Here is a 13,869-nt window from a genome sequence, read left to right on the forward strand (position 1 = left end):
CTGCTCTGTGCCCCCTCCAGTTCTGCCCTGTGTGTTGGCCACTGGACAGCCTCAGGCTTGGTTCTGAGACCTGTGGGGTGTGGGAACCTGGAAGCACCGCCCTGGGCATGGAATTGCTTCCCAAGGGTGGAAGTGAGGCTCTACACTCGGAATGCTGCCTTGCCAGGTCCTTCTATTTTTTTAAATCCTGGGGATGAAACCCAAAGGCCCAGCAGGGCAGGGGTGTGCCGGTCACGGGGTGTGCCACCCAGCAGGGCAGGGGTGTGCCACCCAGCAGGGCAGGGGTGTGCCGGTCACGGGGTGTGCCACCCAGCAGGGCAGGGGTGTGCCGGTCACGGGGTGTGCCACCCAGCAGGGCAGGGGTGTGCCACCCAGCAGGGCAGGGGTGTGCCACCCAGCAGGGCAGGGGTGTGCTGGTCACGGGGTACACCAACCCAACTGGCCCAAAGTGTTTGCTTTTAAACCTTTTCATTTATTTGCTTCCATTCCCCTAATGCCTTCCCACCCCGCCCCCCAACTGACTGGACACCGTGGAATGGGCTCGTGTGTATTTGTGGGCTCCTGCCTGCCTGTGGGATCCTGCATATTTGTGGGCTCCTGTGTATCTGTGGTTTATTGCATCTGTGGGCTCATACACATCTGTGGTCTCGAGGGGCTGGGATGCTCATGCGTGCCTTTGGTCTCGTGTGCACCCGTGGTCTCGTGCGTGCCCGTGGTCTTGTGTGTACCCGTGGTCTCGTGCGTGCCCGTGGTCTCGTGCGTGCCCGTGGTCTCGTGTGTACCCGTGGTCTCGTGCGTGCCCATGGGCTCATGTGTACCTTTGGGCTTGTGCGTACCTGTGGGCTTGTGCACACCTGTGGTCTCATGTGCACCCGTGGGCTCGTGTGTACCTGTGGGCTCGTGCGTGCCTGTGGTCTTGTGTGTACCTTTGTGCTTGTGCGTACCCGTGGGCTCGTGCGCACCTGTGGGCGCACCTGTGGTCTCGTGTGCACCCGTGGTCTAGTGCGTACCCGTGGGCTTGTGCATACTCGTGGTCTTGTGCGTACTCGTGGTCTTGTGCATGCCTGTGGTCTCGTGTGTACCTTTGTGCTTGTGCGTACCCGTGGGCTCGTGCGCACCTGTGGGCGCACCTGTGGTCTCGTGTGCACCCGTGGGCTTGTGCATACTCGTGGTCTTGTGCGTACTCGTGGTCTTGTGCATGCCTGTGGTCTCGTGTGTACCCGTGGTCTTGTGCACACCTGTGGGGGCACCCATGGGCTCATGTGCACCCATGGTCTCGTGTGTACCTGTGGGCTCATGCACGCCTGTGGTCTCGTGCGTACCTTTGGGCTCATGTGTACCCGTGGTCTCGTGTGCACCTGTGGGCGCACCCGTGGTCCCGTGTGTACCTGTGGGCTCGTGCGCATCTGTTGGTGCCTACCCTTCCTCATGGCCACAGCGTTTGTCACTCTGTTGTCTCATTTCTGTTTCTTACGTTTGCTCTGTTTGGCCAGGGATGGAACCCAGGGCCTCACTCACGCTGTGCAGCACACTGGACGGCCCAGCCCCCCGAGTATTTCCCTGGTGACCCGCGAGGCCCGCCCCGCAGGCATGCTTCCTGGTGCTGACAGCCTCTTCCCTGTCCCTCTGTTCGTACGGCTCCATTTACCTTCGAGTGTTTTGTGTTAACTCTCAGTTGAATAGCTGGCTTGAGTCACACTCAGTGCGTTTCGGTGAATTGATGTGAACCTGAAGAGACGCGTGCAGGGCCCTTTCTGGGCCTCCGCCCTGAGGCCTGGAGCCGGGGAATGGGCTCGCGGAAGTTCCAGCTGCTGCTGACGGCTGTCCACGACGGCCATGCGGGCCGCACAGGAAATCAGAGCGAAGGCCCCGTGTGCCAGGACACACTGGGAGAGGGGACCTGGGAAAAGCCAGCATGAAAATTATCTGACAGGTTGAGGGACCAGCCGTCAGTGCCGCAGAGAAATAAAAGAAAGGGCGCGCGGGGAGCCGGCGGGCCTGGGCGTGCCGCGTGCGTGCCGCGTGTGTGCCGCGTGCGTGCCGCGTGCGTGCCGCGTGCTTGCCGCATGTTCTGGGTCAGCTGTGGCCCCGGTTCTGTCTCCCATAACTTCCTCACACGCATCTGCTGTGCGTTTCCTCAGTGGGGTTGAGTCCGCTCTTAAGCCTGTGGTGCGCCCGGCCTTTCACAAGACCAGAAGGACGAGGGGAGCACCAGCCCCCGCTCACGGCTCCGCCTCGGGTGGGGACGGAGCGGAGCCGCCTGAGGACGAGGGGAGCACCAGCCCCCGCTCACGGCTCCGCCTCGGGTGGGGACGGAGAGGAGCCGCCTGAGGACGAGGGGAGCACCAGCCCCCGCTCAGGGCTCCGCCTCGGGTGGGGACGGAGCGGAGCCGCCTGAGGACGAGGGGAGCACCAGCCCCCGCTCAGGGCTCCGCCTCGGGTGGGGACGGAGCGGAGCCGCCTGAGGACGAGGGGAGCACCAGCCCCCGCTCAGGGCTCCGCCTCGGGTGGGGACGGAGCGGAGCCGCCTGAGGACGAGGGGAGCACCAGCCCCCGCTCAGGGCTCCGCCTCGGGTGGGGACGGAGCGGAGCCGCCTGAGGACGAGGGGAGCACCAGCCCCCGCTCACGGCTCCGCCTCGGGTGGGGACGGAGCGGAGCCGCCTGAGGACGAGGGGAGCACCAGCCCCCGCTCACGGCTCCGCCTCGGGTGGGGACGGAGCGGAGCCGCCTGAGGACGAGGGGAGCACCAGCCCCCGCTCACGGCTCCGCCTCGGGTGGGGACGGAGCGGAGCCGCCTGAGGACGAGGGGAGCACCAGCCCCCGCTCAGGGCTCCGCCTCGGGTGGGGACGGAGCGGAGCCGCCTGAGGACGAGGGGAGCACCAGACCCCGCTCACGGCTCCGCCTCGGGTGGGGACGGAGAGGAGCCGCCTGAGGACGAGGGGAGCACCAGCCCCCGCTCAGGGCTCCGCCTCGGGTGGGGACGGAGCGGAGCCGCCTGAGGACGAGGGGAGCACCAGCCTCCGCTCAGGGCTCCGCCTCGGGTGGGGACGGAGCGGAGCCGCCTGAGGACGAGGGGAGCACCAGCCCCCACTCAGGGCTCCGCCTCGGGTGGGGACGGAGCGGAGCCGCCTGAGGACGAGGGGAGCACCAGCCTCCGCTCAGGGCTCCGCCTCGGGTGGGGACGGAGAGGAGCCGCCTGAGGACGAGGGGAGCACCAGCCCCCGCTCACGGCTCCGCCTCGGGTGGGGACGGAGCGGAGCCGCCTGAGGACAAGGGGAGCACCAGCCCCCGCTCACGGCTCCGCCTCGGGTGGGGACGGAGAGGAGCCGCCTGAGGACGAGGGGAGCACCAGCCCCCGCTCACGGCTCCGCCTCGGGTGGGGACGGAGCGGAGCCGCCTGAGGACGAGGGGAGCACCAGCCCCCCCGCTCACGGCTCCGCCTCGGGTGGGGACGGAGCGGAGCCGCCTGAGGACGAGGGGAGCACCAGCCCCCGCTCAGGGCTCCGCCTCGGGTGGGGACGGAGCGGAGCCGCCTGAGGACGAGGGGAGCACCAGCCCCCGCTCAGGGCTCCGCCTCGGGTGGGGACGGAGCGGAGCCGCCTGAGGACGAGGGGAGCACCAGCCTCTGCTCAGGGCTCCGCCTCGGGTGGGGACGGAGCGGAGCCGCCTGAGGACGAGGGGAGCACCAGCCCCCGCTCAGGGCTCCGCCTCGGGTGGGGACGGAGCGGAGCCGCCTGAGGACATGCGGGGTTTCCTTCCCAGGGGTGCTTGGGCAGCTGGTCTCTTAGGAGATGAAAAGAAATCAGCTGAGTTTGTAAGCCTTCACCGCTCGAATGAGGAGAGGAGGGGGGCTGTCTCTGGGGGGACGTTCTTGCAGGTCTTTGCCAGGCCCCTGTCATCGTCTTCCGGGCTCTGTTGGAGCGTGAGGGCCACGTCACAGGTGCTTGGAACACTGGAGCAGAGGTGTGTGGTGTGAACTGAGCCATGGCCACAAGCCCAGCATGGGGCCCAGGCCAATCATTCCCACACTTGGGAAACCAAGGCAGGAGGATTGTGAGTTCTGGTCGGGCCAGCCTATTCTGCTTAGGCCCTGTCTCAAAAAAAAAAAAAAAGTTCTAGAAGGCAGGGTGCCTTCAGGCCAGGAATTTTAGGGTGTCTTCTTTGTAACAATGCCTCATTACAGGGGATGGAGCCAGGGGGACCCAGAACTCCGGCCCTGAACAGAGCTTTGCGACCACCCTTCTTGTCACTCACCCTGGTCCCAGCCTCAGAAAGCCTGGCTGGGTCACAGAGAGAGGTGGAGTTCAGGCTGCAATCCGAATCCCAATTACTGAGACCTGAGGATCAAGGTTCAAAGCTGGCCTGGGCAGACATTTCTAGGAGACTCATCTCCAATTAACCAGCAAAAAGCATATAGTGGAGCTATAGCTCAAATGGTGGAGCACTAGCTTGAGCTAAGGAAGATTGCTAAGACTTGAGCTCAAGCCCCATGACTGGCACAGAGAAGGAGAAGGAGGAGGAGGAGGAGAAGGGTAAGGGAAATGGGAAGAAGAGGAGGAGGGGGGAGGAGGGGGAGGAGGAGGAGGAGGAGGAGGAAGAAGCAAAAGGTAAAGACATTGCTGCTGTGAAGCCAGCCTCTCCTCAGTTGGATTAAATGAGCTGCCCCACAGCAAGCCTCGGGGCTGAGCCAGCACCCTCCCACCCAATGGCTCCAGCCTCCGTCCACCATGAAGCCCGTGTTTGTGAGTGAGAACCCAGTCCCCAGGCCTGGGGGAAGGTGTGGTTTCCACCTGAAGCCACCAGTGCCTTCCACCCCCCAGCTAGGAATGGGCAAGGGAGGCCTGCAAAGGCCCCGCACAAGGCCCCTGGCGGGCAGGCGCTCCTGCTCGTGAGTGTCAGGACTTCTTCATGTGTCCCTTGTGCATCGTGTTCTAGTAACAAGCCATTTCTTTTTCTTCTTGTCGATTGTAGGGCTTGAACTCGGGGCCTGGGCACTGTCCCTGAGCTCTTTTACTCAAAACCAATGCTCTACCACCTTGAGCTACAATGACATTCTGGTTTTGGTTTTTGTGGTTTTGTTTTTTTGTTTTTTGTTTTTTTGCCAGTCCTTGGCCTTGGACTCAGGGCCTGAGCACTGTCCCTGGCTTCTTCCAGTTCAAGGCTAGCACTCTGCCACTTGAGCCACAGCACCGCTTCTGGCCGTTCTCTGTATATGTGGTGCTGGGGAATCGAACCTAGGGCCTCGTGTATCCGAGGCAGGCACTCTTGCCACTAGGCTATATCCCCAGCCCCTTGTTTTTGTTTTGCCAGTCCTGGGATTTGAACTCAGGGCCTGAGCACTGTCCCTGGCTTCTTTTGCTCAAGGCTAGCACTCTGCCACTTGAGCCACAGCGCCACTTCTAGCTTTTTCTGTTTATGTGGTGCTCAGGAATCGAACCCAGGGCTTCATGTATACCAGGCAAGCACTCTACCACTAGGCCATATTCCCAGCCCACTTCTGTTTTTTTGCGTGGTTAATTGGAGATAAGAGTCTCCTGGGCACTTTCCTGACGGGCTGGCTTCAAACCACGGTCCTCAGGTCTCAGCCTCCCCAGCAGCTAGGATTACAGGTGTGGGCCACCAGTGCTCAGCTCACTATTTTTATTAATATGAATAATGTTGGACCCAGGGCCCACATGTGAAGCAAGCACTCTATCTCTGAGCCACATTCCTAGTCCCACGTGAGTTCTGTTATCAAAGGGACATTGAGCATCTGGGGTCCTGTGCTCTAGGCACGCCCTCCCCACCCTCCTCCCCACTCGTCCCCCACCCCTCCTGACAGGACCGTGGTCGTGTGCCCCTCTGTCCCTGTAAGCGTATTGGGGTTCTTTTAAAACATGAACATAAGGGTGACGTACAGAGGGGTTGCAGTGACACGAGTCGGGGCGCTAGGGCGTGTCGCTTGGGGCACAGTCACCCTCCCTCGCCCTCCCAGGCTCTCCCTCCCGTCCCTGCCCACAGTTGTGTAGTTCATTTTCCACACAGTGTCTCGTGAGTGCCACGCTGCGTTTGCTCACCCTTGGTCCCCCCCCTTCCCACGCCGCCCCTTACCTGCCCAGAGACAGGCAGGCAGACAGGACAAAAGAAAGGGGAACAGAAACAGCAGCCAAGGAAAAGCCTCCTTCCCTTCCCGCAGTTCTTTTTGGCAAATGTTATTTGTGTGATCCGGTGCTCCTTTGCGCTCCTCCCTTCCATCTCTCTGTGTGTGATCCCCGTGCTCCTTTGCGCTCCTCCCTTCCGTCTCACTGTGCGTGATCCCGGTGCTCCTTTGCGCTCCTCCCTTCCGTCTCACTGTGTGTGATCCCGGTGCTCCTTTGCGCTCCTCCCTTCCGTCTCACTGTGCGTGATCCCGGTGCTCCTTTGTGCTCCTCCCTTCCGTCTCACTGTGTGTGATCCCGGTGCTCCTTTGCGCTCCTCCCTTCCTTCTCTCTGTGCGTGATCCCGGTGCTCCTTTGCACTCCTCCCTTCCATCTCTCTGTGCGTGATCCCGGTGCGCCTATGCGCTCCTCCCTTCCGTCTCACTGTGTGTGATCCCCGTGCTCCTTTGCGCTCCTCCCTTCCGTCTCACTGTGCGTGATCCCGGTGCTCCTTTGCGCTCCTCCCTTCCGTCTCACTGTGTGTGATCCCGGTGCTCCTTTGCGCTCCTCCCTTCCGTCTCACTGTGCGTGATCCCGGTGCTCCTTTGTGCTCCTCCCTTCCGTCTCTCTGTGCGTGATCCCGGTGCGCCTATGCGCTCCTCCTTTCCGTCTCACTGTGTGTGATCCCGGTGCTCCTTTGCGCTCCTCCCTTCCGTCTCACTGTGCGTGATCCCGGTGCTCCTTTGCGCTCCTCCCTTCCGTCTCTCTGTGTGTGATCCGGTGCTCCTTTGCACTCCTCCCTTCCATCTCTCTGTGCGTGATCCCGGTGCGCCTATGCGCTCCTCCCTTCCGTCTCACTGTGTGTGATCCCGGTGCTCCTTTGCGCTCCTCCCTTCCGTCTCTCTGTGTGTGATCCCGGTGCTCCTTTGTGCTCCTCCCTTCCGTCTCACTGTGCGTGATCCCGGTGCTCCTTTGCGCTCCTCCCTTCCGTCTCACTGTGCGTGATCCCGGTGCTCCTTTGCGCTCCTCCCTTCCGTCTCACTGTGCGTGATCCCGGTGCTCCTTTGCGCTCCTCCCTTCCGTCTCACTGTGCGTGATCCCGGTGCTCCTTTGCGCTCCTCCCTTCCGTCTCACTGTGTGTGATCCCGGTGCTCCTTTGCGCTCCTCCCTTCCGTCTCACTGTGCGTGAGCACCGGTGCTCCTTTGCGCTCCTCCCTTCCGTCTCTGTGCGTGATCCCGGTGCTCCTTTGCGCTCCTCCCTTCCGTCTCTCTGTGTGTGATCCCGGTGCTCCTTTGTGCTCCTCCCTTCCGTCTCACTGTGCGTGATCCCGGTGCTCCTTTGCGCTCCTCCCTTCCGTCTCTCTGTGCGTGAGCACCGGGAGACCTGCCGCACGGGTCCCTGCGGAGCGCCCCGACAGACGGGGGGCGAGCTCACGCCCACTCTCCATCTCTGCCCGTAGACTACATTTTCCCGGACCTGACGGAGAAGGCGGCCGCTCTGGAGGACCCCGACCCCGCCCCGGGGCCGCCCGACCTCCCCTCCGCCCTGCCCAAGATGGGCCTGGCTGAGCCTTCCTGGCATCTGCCCCCGGAGGAGGAGGAAGAAGAGGAGGAGGAGGAGGAGGAGGAGGAGGAGGAGGAGAGGGAGCAGGAAGAAGTGAAGGAGGAGGAGGAGCAGGAGGAGGAGCTGCTCCCCGTGAGCGGCTCCCAGGAAGAGGCCCCCAGGCCGGCCGGCGCCATTTCCCCCAGCACCGCCAGCCCCAGTCAGGAGGATTCTGAGGACCCGGCCGCCTCAGGCGTGGACGTGGGGAGCACTGTGCGGCCCGGCTCCGTGCCGTCCTCGGTCGCCCCAAGTTCAGGGACCCCGGAGGGTCAGGACGTCGGCAGCCTGGAGGCCCGGGGCCCGGCGCTGCCCACCGCCGGGCTGGCAGTAGAGCTCCAGGTGCCCCGGGAAGCGAGCACCCGGGCGGCGGCGGGGGCCACTGGGCGGGCTGGCGACCCGTCCCGGCCGTCCCCCACGAGAGCCCAGGCTCCCCACCAGGGCCCCCTCCACCCGAAGACTTCCGCCTCCTCCCCCCCCGCCCCCCAAGACGCGGGCCCTACATCTTCCTCCACTACCTTGCGGCAAGGGGACCCCAGCCAGCCACCCTGGGAGGGGCAGGCCGCCCCGGCACCCTCCGGCGCGCCCTGGAACTCCGCCCAGGTAAGCTCAAGGCCCCAGCGGCGCCCCCCCCCCCGCCCTAGCCTTTCTCTTTCATGCCTGGCTGGGGGGGGGGCAGCAGGAGCAGGGCCGCCCTGCTGGGGGGCAGAGAGGCCCAGGACGCCTGCTCAGCGCCCTGCTGAGGCTGTTCCTCCATGCTGGCCTGCAGAGCCCGGAGAAGGCTTTGTTCAGGTTCCATTGCACACCGGGCCCCCTCCACACTCACAGAGCAGGAGCTTGGCGGCACCCACCCCACCCTGCAGCACGCGCTCACACTCACACACACAGTCAGTGTGCACCGGAAGGGGAGGGCAGGGAAGGAGAGACCCCAGATCATCAGCCCGTGTGCCTGGCCACAGAACAGCAGACCAGTCCTCTGGAGCCTGGGTGGTGGATAGTTCCCAATCCCTGGGTGCCGTGCTTGGACTTCCTTCTCTTCTCACTCTTCTGCCTCTGCCTTGGAGAAAGACACTAACGTCCCAGCTACGATGGGCAGAGACCAGGAGGATAATGGTTCCGATAGCTGACGTTAGTGAGACCTCCCTAACTCAGTTAATAAGCCAGGTACAGAGATGAGCTCCTGTGACCCCAGTACAAAGAGGAACTAGGGAGTGGGGTCAGGATCTGAAGTTGGCTGGGGACAACATGCTCCGTACCTTGAATTCAGACCCCAGCACCACCTCCCCCCCAAACCAGACACAGGTCTGCAGCCTTGTGCTGTGCTTAGTGCTGCGTAGAGGGCCCTGCGCCCCGTCTGCTCTGCGTCTCACCCGATGCTGCCATGCCGCGGTGCTGCGGTGCTGCGGTGCTGCTCCGGGTCCAGCTCCGGGAGGGAGGGAGGGAGGGAGGGAGGGAGGGAGGGAGGGAGGGAGGGAGGGAGGGAGGGAGGCGGCCCCCCCCCGGGCTCCAGTGGGAGGGCGCGTCTCCTCAGCGCCTCCTGTTTCCTGCACAGGTGATCTGCAAGGACTGGAGCAACCTGGCTGGGAAGAGCTACGTGGTTCTGAACATGACCGAGAACATAGACTGTGTGAGTGCCTGGAGACGGATGGGGAGGCGGGGCTGAGTGGCCAGACGGCCAGGCATGGGCCGCACGCACCTGCTCCAGAGACAGCGCTCCCTCAGCCTTCCAGAAGCTCATTCCTCCCTCCCTCCTTCCTTCTCTTCCTACGTCCCTCCCTCCCCCCTTCCCTCCCTCCCTCCTTCCTTCCTCCCTCCCTTTCCCCTTCATTCCCTCCTTCCTTCCTTTTCTCCTTCCCTTCCTTCCTCTCCTTCCCTCTTTTCTATCATTCCCTTCTTCCTCCCCTCCCTCTTTCCTTCTTCTCTCCCTTCCTTCCTTCCCTCCCTCTTTCCTTCCCTCTTTCCCTCCCTTCTTCTCCCTTCTTTCCTTCCCTTCTTCCTTCCTTTTCTCCTTCCCTTCCTTGCCTCCTCTCTCTCCTTCCCTCCTTCCTTCCTTTCCATCATTCCCTCCTTCCTTCCCTCTCTTTCCCTTCTTCCCCTCCCTCTTTCCTTCCTTACCTCCCTCTCTCTTTCCCTCCCTCCTTTCCTCCTTTCTCCCTCCCTCCCTCCCTTCCTTCCTTCCTTCCTTTCTTCCTCCCTTCCTTCCCTTCTTCCTCCCTTCCTTCTTTCCTTCCCTCCTTCCTTCCTCCTTCCTTCTCTCCCAGTACTCAGAGCTGTGTGCTCTCTGGTCTCAGCAGTTTGGACCTCTCGGCTGTCTCTCGGGTAATGTCCTCCCTCTCTGGTTATGAGTCTCTATGTTTTAAGGCAAAGTCTTGGTATGGTGTTTAGGCTCAGGCTGGCCTGGGACCCTTGGCTCAAGTAATGCCTCTGCTTTAGCCTCTTGCGTTCTGCATCCCCATGTCCAATGGAGTCTTTTTACAAAGCTATTTTCACACGCAGTGCAGTAATGCACCCCAGGCACTCAGAAGGATGAGGCGGTGGGATCACGAGTTCAAAGCCAGTCTGGGCTACACAGACCCTTTCTCAAAAGACCAAAATTGGGGGCTGGGAATGTGGCTTAGTGGTAGAGTGCTCGCTTACTATGCATGAAATCCCGGGTTCGATTCCTCAGCTCCACAGAAACAGAAAATGCCACAAGTGGCTCAAGTGGCAGAGTGCTAGCCTTGAGCAAAAAGAAGCCAGGGACGGTGCTCAGGCCCTGAGTTCAAGCCCCAGGATGGTCAAAAACAAAAAAAAAGACCAAGCGTTGTGTTCCCGCGTGTGAGTTACTTGCCCCGCCGTGTGGTTTGGCCTCCGTGTCCCGCGTGCGGCCCCTGCGCTGCCTGCCAGTGTCAGTTCACAGCCAGGAGAGCCGTCCCGAGGCCGGCGGAGCCCGTGTCGGCCCACACGGCGTGCCCTCTGGGCTTGGGGATTTCTCCGTGGCTCCCGTCTTCCCTCCTGCGGGGGCTGGGCCCTGGAAAGAAGCCTGTCCACGGCGGGGGGCGGGGGAGGACGAGCTGGAGGTGGGTCAGTGGCTCACGTGGACATGTGCAGGATGCCGGCACCGGTTCGCGCCCACGGCAGCCTGGCCTGTCCCCACAGCTGTGTCCTGCTGTCCTCGAGCTCCCAGGCCCTCTGACGTGGCCTGTGCTGTGGACGTAGGGCCTCACGCCGGGTCGCGGGCCCTCTGCTCCTTGACGGCGCCTCCGGCCCTCCTCACCCTCTTGGATAAGCAGCCAGAACGGCTGAAGCTCTGGCCCAACATGAGCAAGGCCCAGATTCAGCCACCCGCATTGGGGGGACAATAAGAGGGCAGGGAAGCTCGACAGCCAGGTTCCTGCTGGGGAAAAGATTGGTTGCCAGCCACGTCCCCGGAGAGGATGGGGCCCGCAAAGACTTTCTGCTTATTCTGATGTTCCCACCCCTCTCCCGAAGGTGCACCCGGCTCCCCCCATTCCAGCTGCTAAGCGGGAGATGATTGGGACTCTTCTTGACTTTCCTGCAGTCCCGCTGTGCAGCTGGCGTGGTCCTGCACTACCCCTGTCCCCCCGGGCAGCTGGTGTGGTCCTGTGGTTCCCCCCGCCCCGTGGCTGGCGTAGTCCTGTGGTTCTTCCCCCCAGGCTGGTGTGGTCCTGTGGTTCCCCACCAGGCTGGCATGGTCCTGTGGTTCCCCCCAGGCTGGCATGGTCCTGTGGTCCCTGCCCCCAGGCTGGTGTGGTCCTGCGGTCCCCACCCCTCCCCGGGTGGCTGTGTGGTCCTGTGGTTTCCCCCCTCGTGGCTGGTGTGGTCCTGTGGTTCACCACCTCCCCCGGGGCTGGTGTGGTCCTGTGGTTCCCCCCAGGCTGGCGTGGTCCTGTGGTCCCTGCCCCCAGGCTGGCGTGGTCCTGTGGTCCCCCCAGGCTGGCGTGGTCCTGTGGTCCCTGTCCCCAGGCTGGCATGATCCTGTGGTTCCCCCCCAGGCTGGCGTGGACCTGTGGTCCCTGCCCCCAGGCTGGCGTGGTCCTGTGGTCCCTGCCCCCAGGCTGGCGTGGTCCTGTGGTCCCTGCCCCCAGGCTGGCGTGGTCCTGTGGTCCCTGCCCCCAGGCTGGCATGGTCCTGTGGTTCCTCCCCCAGGCTGGCGTGGTCCTGTGGTCCCTGCCCCCAGGCTGGCATGGTCCTGTGGTTCCTCCCCCAGGCTGGCCTGGTCCTGTGGTTCCCCCCCCCCCGGGTGGCTGTGTGGTCCTGTGGTTTCCCCCCAGGCTGGTGTGGTCTTGTGGTTCCCCCCCCCCCCCAGTGGCTGTGTGGTCCTGCGGTCCCCCTGGGCGGCTGCCTGAACTAGAAAGGATGACCTTAGTGCGGCTCTTCCCCGAGGCCCCGTGGGTATTAAAATGCACTTACTCTGTTTGCCCTGCTCTTGTCTTCTGTGCTCATCTCATTTAATGCCCAACCTCTTGGCTGTAGCCATCACCACTGTTTTCAAGGCTAGCTCTATATACTAAAAAAACAAACATTACCACCTAACCACTTGTAACTAAGTATATTCCTGTTGGTATGAAACAGGTCTCTAGAGTTTTTCTGTCCTTGAAACTCTGTATCCGTTAGCAAGGCCTTCCCCCCCAGCCCCTCCTCCCAGCCCCTGGCCACTGGGTGACTTTGTTTCTGTAACTTTTACTATGCTATCTCATACCAGTGTGATCGTACATATTTGCCATTCTGTGTCTGCTTCTTCCCACTGCATAACATCCTCATCTCTGTTGTTGTTAGCTGGCCTCAGTTTCCTTCTTCCCCAAGGCCCGAGGAGACAGCCTTTGCTCTGCCATTCCTTTGGTGGCAGCTGCTTGAGCCTCCCGTGTTTTCAGTTCTTCGGAGAGACCGGGCTGTTCAGTCATGGCTCTCCTGCAGAAGCCTCCATCCTGGCTTCCATTTCCACAGCGCGCGGGGCTCTGGTTCCTGCACACCCTCCCTCCCACTGTTCTTAAATGAAGGCTGTCCCCACCCCTGTGCGGTGATAAAGCGAGCTCCAAGAGGTGGCGTCTCCCGGTGTCCTCCGCCCAGCTGTCCCCAAAGGGAGGCCTGGGGAGCAGCAGTCACTAACATGTTTAATCCACGGGCATCACTGATGGCCACTGCTCCACCCGCGGGATCGTGATCGCGTCACTGATGGCCAGTGCTCCACCCGCGGGATCGTGATCGAGCGTCACTGATGGCCAGTGCTCCATCCACATGATCGTGATTGAGCGTCACTGATGGCCAGTGCTCCACCGCGGGATCGTGATTGAGCGTCACTGATGGCCAGTGCTCCACCCGCGGGATCGAGCGTCACTGATGGCCAGTGCTCCACCCACGTGATCATGATCGAGTGTCACTGATGGCCAGTGCTCCATCCACGGGATCGAGCGTCACTGATGGCCAGTGCTCCACCCGCGGGATCGAGCATCACTGATGGCCAGTGCTCCACCCACGGGATCGAGTGTCACTGATGGCCAGTGCTCCACCCACGGGATCGAGCGTCACTGATGGCCAGTGCTCCACCCGCGGGATAGTGATCGAGCGTCACTGATGGCCAGTGCTCCACCCGCGGGATCGAGCGTCACTGATGGCCAGTGCTCCACCCGCGGGATCGAGCGTCACTGATGGCCAGTGCTCCATCCACGTGATCGTGATCGAGCGTCACTGATGGCCAGTGCTCCACCCGCGGGATCGAGCGTCACTGATGGCCAGTGCTCCACCCGCGGGATAGTGATCGAGCGTCACTGATGGCCAGTGCTCCACCCGCGGGATCGAGCGTCACTGATGGCCAGTGCTCCATCCACGTGATCGTGATCGAGCGTCACTGATGGCCAGTGCTCCACCCGCGGGATCGAGCGTCACTGATGGCCAGTGCTCCACCCGCGGGATCGAGCGTCACTGATGGCCAGTGCTCCGCCCGCGGGATCAGAATCGAGCGTCACTGATGGCCACTGTTCCATCCACGTGATCGTGATCGAGCATCACTGATGGCCAGTGCTCCACCCACGTGATCGAGCGTCACTGATGGCCACTGCTCCACCCACATGATCGTGATCGAGCGTCACTGATGGCCAGTGCTCCACCCACGGGATCGAGCGTCACTGATGGCCAGTGCTCCACCCGCGGG

General features: G+C 62.6%; 1 protein-coding gene across 1 annotated transcript in view; it reads left to right on the top strand.

Moving 5' to 3' along the window:
* The window catches only part of Podxl2 (podocalyxin like 2), a 34,740-nt gene that overhangs the window by 13,580 nt on the left and 7,291 nt on the right, over positions 1-13,869 (top strand). Inside the window, exons 3-4 of the mRNA XM_048354799.1 lie at positions 7,579-8,321; positions 9,271-9,345. Of these exons, the coding sequence (XP_048210756.1) occupies positions 7,579-8,321; positions 9,271-9,345 (818 nt within the window). The remainder of the gene's footprint in view (positions 1-7,578; positions 8,322-9,270; positions 9,346-13,869) is intronic.

This window comes from Perognathus longimembris, chromosome 10, assembly GCF_023159225.1.
Source record: "Perognathus longimembris pacificus isolate PPM17 chromosome 10, ASM2315922v1, whole genome shotgun sequence".
NCBI classification, from domain to species: Eukaryota; Metazoa; Chordata; class Mammalia; order Rodentia; family Heteromyidae; genus Perognathus; species Perognathus longimembris.